The 5,603-nt window shown below is 50.6% G+C and overlaps 1 protein-coding gene across 1 annotated transcript; it reads right to left on the reverse strand.

The window, feature by feature from the left end:
* Positions 1-1,191: 1,191 nt before the first annotated feature.
* LOC123157718 (uncharacterized) lies at positions 1,192-2,320 on the reverse strand. The gene has a single exon (XM_044575951.1). The coding sequence runs from the start codon at positions 2,129-2,131 to the stop codon at positions 1,550-1,552; it is 582 nt and encodes a 193-aa protein (XP_044431886.1). The 5' UTR covers positions 2,132-2,320; the 3' UTR covers positions 1,192-1,549.
* Positions 2,321-5,603: the final 3,283 nt, after the last annotated feature.

Below are 5,603 nucleotides of genomic sequence, written 5' to 3' on the forward strand. Positions count from 1 at the left end.
GCACCGACGGGAGACGGAAGAAGAGTTTTCTTGAGGAGGAGAAAGACAGCCAATTGGCTGGTTCAAAGATTTAGAAAATTGTTGAAATGCCAGTTGTATTTGTGTCTTCTTCTTTTAAATTTACAACAATATGGTGCCTGTTGAGTATTCCCACAGACTTCACCTAATTAGCAGAAGAAGAAAAAACAGTTTGAAATGTAAGAGTTTCGTCAACAAAGAAATATATGGATATATATTTTCTGCTGTGATATTGGTGCCCAAGCCGTTGCTGTCTCGTACAGGACAGGGGTCTACTAACATGCTCAACTTAAAATAACAATGCTATTTAGTCACTAGAGTATTGTACATGTAGCCGGTGAAAGAAAAGTGTACTGTGCATGTTGTCGCACAAATCACCAACATTATCCCCATTTCAGATGCTGAAGACTCCATTGGGGAATTAAGCAAGGTGACTGGATTGGCTGGATGTTAACATCAACATCGGGAATATTGCGTTTATGCTGTAATTCGATTCTTCAGATCCGTAGTTGTCTGAATCGTCTGTCAACTCCTTTTATTTTAAAGAAAGGATCGTATATCAACTGCTCTTTTTTCTTTTTGGCTAATTCTTCTGTCACTTGTTGAGCTACGACGAGGAGTAAACCCAGGGTCAACTAGTTTTGGACCAGACAGAGGAACACGGCACGCAACCCAGCTGCCGAACGAACAGGCTTGGCAATCGCCAGTCGACAAGCGGAGGTCGCCGTCCAGACCCAGCGTGCAGTTCACAAAACAAAAAACTGAGCAGCGGGCAGGCATACTCTATTTGATTCTTGATGATGAGGTGCCAATCTATGCAGATGTGATTGCACGAACCGTGTCGGAAACATAAAATCTGATCTCATCATCTCACGGGTGGCTATTGAATTGACACCGACGGGACACGCGGTTGCAATGCGCCCTCCCCCGCATTTTCTGAGCATCCAATGCACTAGCCGATTTGCGGTCTTAATTAAGTTGCTGGATTATATTAGTAGTAGTTAAGTACTTGCCATTTCTTGTTTGTGATATCTTTGGAATGATGAAAGCTCGCAGAGGCGCCACCCTAAGTTGCTGGGCTATCTATATTAGTGGTATTTCTTTGGGCAATATCTTTGCAATTATTAAAATTCGAACCATATCTTTGTAATAAATGAAAGGTAGGAATTGTCATGCACAAAAAAGGAAAATCTTAATTTGTAATATCATCGACTGCAGCACTACTGATGATATCAGGAATCTACAAATATATGTTTCATACATGATGATGGGAGATGATGATCATAGACACAAGCGAGAGGAGTTTTCTGGACAAATTCTGTGACTATTACGACGACAAAATTGAGTTCTACTGCTGTATGATTTTATACAATGGCGAACGAGACAAGAAAATGAAAGAATTGCAGGAGCACCACCACCAGCCTATGGACACCATCCACCGCCACCAGCGGCCAACAGGAAGAAAGGGACGTCCCGCCTTATCGCCTCCGCCGCCCCACTACAGCAGAAAAGAATCGGTTGGCCGGCGCCGTCAGCCCCGCGCGGCGGCGGGGGGAGTGTGCGGCTGCTGCGGCAGCGGGTGATGGAACAGCGAGGGCGCGTCGCGGCTGCCGAGGTCCATGGAGGACCTGGCGGAGCCCGTCGGCGCGGCGAAGCGGGTGGAGAAGTCGGGGTACCCCGGGAACTCGCCGCCGGGGCCCTCCGGGCTGGCGCCGTGGCCCTCGTCGAAGTTGAGCGCGTAGCTGAGCGCGTCGTAGTTGAGCTTCCGCCCCCCGCCAGCGCCGGCGCCGGCCCCGTGCCGGTGCCCGCGGCGGAACCGCCGGATGAAGGTCTTCCAGCGCGGGCCGGCCACCAGCTCCGACCACTCGCGCACCTTCATGAGCGCGTCCACCCCGCGCCGCCACCACCGCCGCCGCTCCGCGCCCGGTCCCGCCCTCGCCTCTTCCCCCACCTGGTGCCACCACTCCTCGTCCGTCGCCGTCCCCGCGCGGCGGGCGTGCGAGGAGGACGACTGCCACGGCGCGGAGAAGCAGCAGCAGCGGTACCGGCGGCGCGAGAAGAAGGCCGCGTCGGCGTCGTCGGGCGCGCCGCCGTGGCCGGCGCCGGCGTCCATGGGGATCTCGGGGCGGTTAACCGAAAGTCTTTCCTGGAGAGCGATGCGTTGTGCGTGCGCAGGGCGTGGGGGATTCACGGAGGCGGAGGCGAGAGCGGGGAGGGGCGCGAGGGTTTTATCGGGGAGGCGGTTTCCACTTGCCCGCGACGGCGCGCGCCCCCTCGCGCCTGCGCATGGTGAGCCCAACTGCCATCCATCCGTCCAGCCCTTCGCCTCGTGATCCCGGGCCCACCTCCCGCGTGGTGGAGGTCCATGGGGCCCGTGGTTTGGGGCACAGGTGTCAGTGGAGACGGGTGGGTTGTCATCGGCTGGCAGGCGCGGCCGTTTATTTGTCACGTCGTTGCTGCTTGACGGACGGTGACGGGCGGGGATCAGTACCCCGCGGGGCGGGGTTGTCAGTGGGGCCAGACGTTGTGCGGGTGGGTCCGGAGAACAGTGAGGATACAGAGCAGAAGGAAGGGCGGTTATTCTTGCTCGGGGTATGATTCGTTGGATGGTGCCCCATTCCCCCCTCCCATACAAAGTTGCACTCCTACAGCAACGACATTTGTTGTAAGCGAATTCTAATGCGCCGGACCCATTTTGGCCGTTCGCGTCTATCTGGGTTTATGGGACAAAAAAATCACCCCAACGCGGCGACGCACGACGTCCCTTTGGACCCATTCCTAGTTCAAATTTGGCCTGAAGTTGCATCCACGCGGACACGTACCGGACGCCCGCGGCGTCCTTCCCTGGCGTGCCTGTCGGTCGCACACTTGTCATTCACCCTCCTCACCCCACGAACACCCTACCCTCTTCGCCCTCGTCGCCACTATCCAGCTTCCAACCTATTCACCACTGCCACATCCACCGACGCCCATTTTGTCGGCGTTGTGGCTACGTCTTGCCGTCGACGGAGTAGTGCAAGTCCCACTTACCCAGGGTCGCTGGCAACCCTTGGTATACAACCGCTACCTCCACAGTCACTGCTAGAGGACGCGGGGATCGACATCCCTGGTGCCTAAATGAGCCAAGGACGGGGCCCTTCGTCGGCCGAGACTCATCCACGCCAGCAACCGTCGTCCCTGTTGGTGCAATAGTTTGCCCCCTTGTGTTTTGAAGATTGTTGTCAGAAACAGGCATGGACTGATTTGTTTGCTAGTGCACACAGAGAGAAAGAGTCCATGCAAGCTCGAGAAGAATGTTGTATTCAGAGAGAAGTTCGAAGAACTTCACAGAAGATATCCGCTTTGCAGAGAAGGATGAGCTACATGTCGAGAAGATGTGGAAGCAAAAGATTATATCGAAGGAATGACCCCTTAAAATTATTGTTGACGTGAAGCAATATTCGTACGGAGTGTCTGAGGAAGAATGACTGCAGTCGAGAAGATCGAAGGCGAAGTGAAGATGTAGCATTCCTTTCGTCGTTTCTTTTCTTCTCTTATTTGAGTCATAGGTCCTCCGTACAATTAAGAGGGGTATATGTTCTTGTAGCTTAGGTCAGTTGTGATGCTTAGCTGAAATCTATGAGAGACTGGGAGAAATCTCTTTGTGTTCCAAATGATTACCTGTCAGCAGAAGACGTTGTTCTCCGGTGCTGCAGGAAATATCGTTCAGACCGAGGAGTTAGCATTTCTTGCTCCACAAGAAATGTTACCATTGTGCTCAAAATCCGACCAATGGAAACATGTCGTTCGGTGATTGGCTGATCCGCATGTCCAATTTGGTCATTTCCCATCAGGGAAGGGCAGCTATAAATAGCCACCCCGCTCCAACATTGTCTGTTGGCTGCTCCGCTTCAGATATCTGAGAAGATTGATTGAGCATCCCCCTCTCGAGAGATTTGAGTTTAAGATCCACTGAGAGAAAACCAAGAGCCAAAACTTAGACAGTGGTTGAGCATCCTAGTAGATCTGAGTTAGAGTTCTTGTACCTATTACTCTTGAGAGCTGCACACTCTCTAAACAGATAGATGTCGGTTTGGGTGACGAGGAGTAATTGTCTTCACCAAGCAAAGTCTTCAACAACCAAGAGTAGTTGTGGTTCATGAAGAAGTATGTCGAAGGTTGGAGATCACCGACAAGTATCTACCACGAGTGAAATCAACCAGAGTCTGATCAGCACCGAGTTGATGGAGAATAGGACAGAGAGAGGTTTGCTCATGTGTTCAATCACATGCCCCTTCAACTATACGTAGTCCTTTGGTAGAAGGGCGAACTGGTATACTGAAAGTGCAACTATCCCTAGGTGGTTTTGGTAATTCATAACAACATATAGCTCATTGAGCTAATGCTATTCCAAGACATATATTTCAGGAAAGCTCAATGAATGGCATAGCATGGATGATGAAAGTGGATCCCTCAAAATACTAAGGACAAAGGATTGGCTCAAGCTCATTAGCTCAAGACTCTTCATTTTATATTTTAGTGATCCAAGATCACATTGAGTCTATAGGAAAAGCCAATACTATCAAGGAGGGATGAGGTGTTGCTTAATGAGCCTCTTGCTTCATGTGCTTAGTGATATGCTCCAAAACCCTCAGCTACTTTCTCACATCCACAAATGACCTAAACCCAAAGCCAAAATCGGTCACACCGATTCTTCCTATCCGGCGCCACCGAGTTCAAATGTCATAGCCACTGCCACAAACCCTAGGCAAATCGGTTCTACCGATAGGGATCTCGGTCTCACCGAGATGGGATTGTAATCTCTCTGTTTCCCTTCGTAACATTTCGGTCAAACCGAAGTGAGCGATCGGTCCCACCGAGATTGCAATGTAAACTCTCTGTTTCCCTTTTGTAACATTTCGGTCTCACCGAAAAGAGCAAATCGGTCCCATCGAGTTTACCTGACCAACTCTCTGGAAAGCTTATTACCAAAATCGGTCTCACCGAGTTTGTGTAATCGGTCTTACCGAGATTACGTTATGCCCTAACCCTAACCGAATCGGTCCTACCGAGTTGCATGTCAGTCCCACCGAAAATCACTAAAGGTCACTAGGTTTACTAAATCGGTCCGACCGAGTCTGTTGAATCGGTCCCACCGAGTTTGGTAAATTGTGTGCAATGGTTAGATTTTGTGTGGAGGCTATATATACCCCTCCACCTCCTCTTCATTCGTGAAGAGAGCGATCAGACTAAACCTACACTTCCAACTTACCATTTCTGAGAGAGAACCACCTACTCATGTGTTGAGGCCAAGATATTCCGTTCCTACCATATGAATCTTGATCTCTAGCCTTCCCCAAGTTGCTTTCCACTCAAATCTTCTTTCCTCCAGGTCCAAATCCTATGAGAGAGAGTTGAGTGTTGGGGAGACTATAATTTGAAGCACAAGAGCAAGGAGTTCATCATCAACGCACCATTTGTTACTTTTTGGAGAGTGGTGTCTCCTAGATTGGCTAGGTGTCACTTGGGAGCCTCCGACAAGATTGTGGAGTTGAACCAAGGAGTTTGTAAGGGCAAGGAGATTGCCTACTTCGTGAAGATCTACC

Source organism: Triticum aestivum, chromosome 7B (genome assembly GCF_018294505.1).
Source record: "Triticum aestivum cultivar Chinese Spring chromosome 7B, IWGSC CS RefSeq v2.1, whole genome shotgun sequence".
Lineage (NCBI taxonomy): Eukaryota > Viridiplantae > Streptophyta > Magnoliopsida > Poales > Poaceae > Triticum > Triticum aestivum.

Excerpts from the sequence above, each read along its gene's own strand:
- LOC123157718 (XM_044575951.1), bottom strand. The coding sequence starts at position 2,131 with ATGGACGCCGGCGCCGGCCACGGCGGCGCGCCCGACGACGCCGACGCG.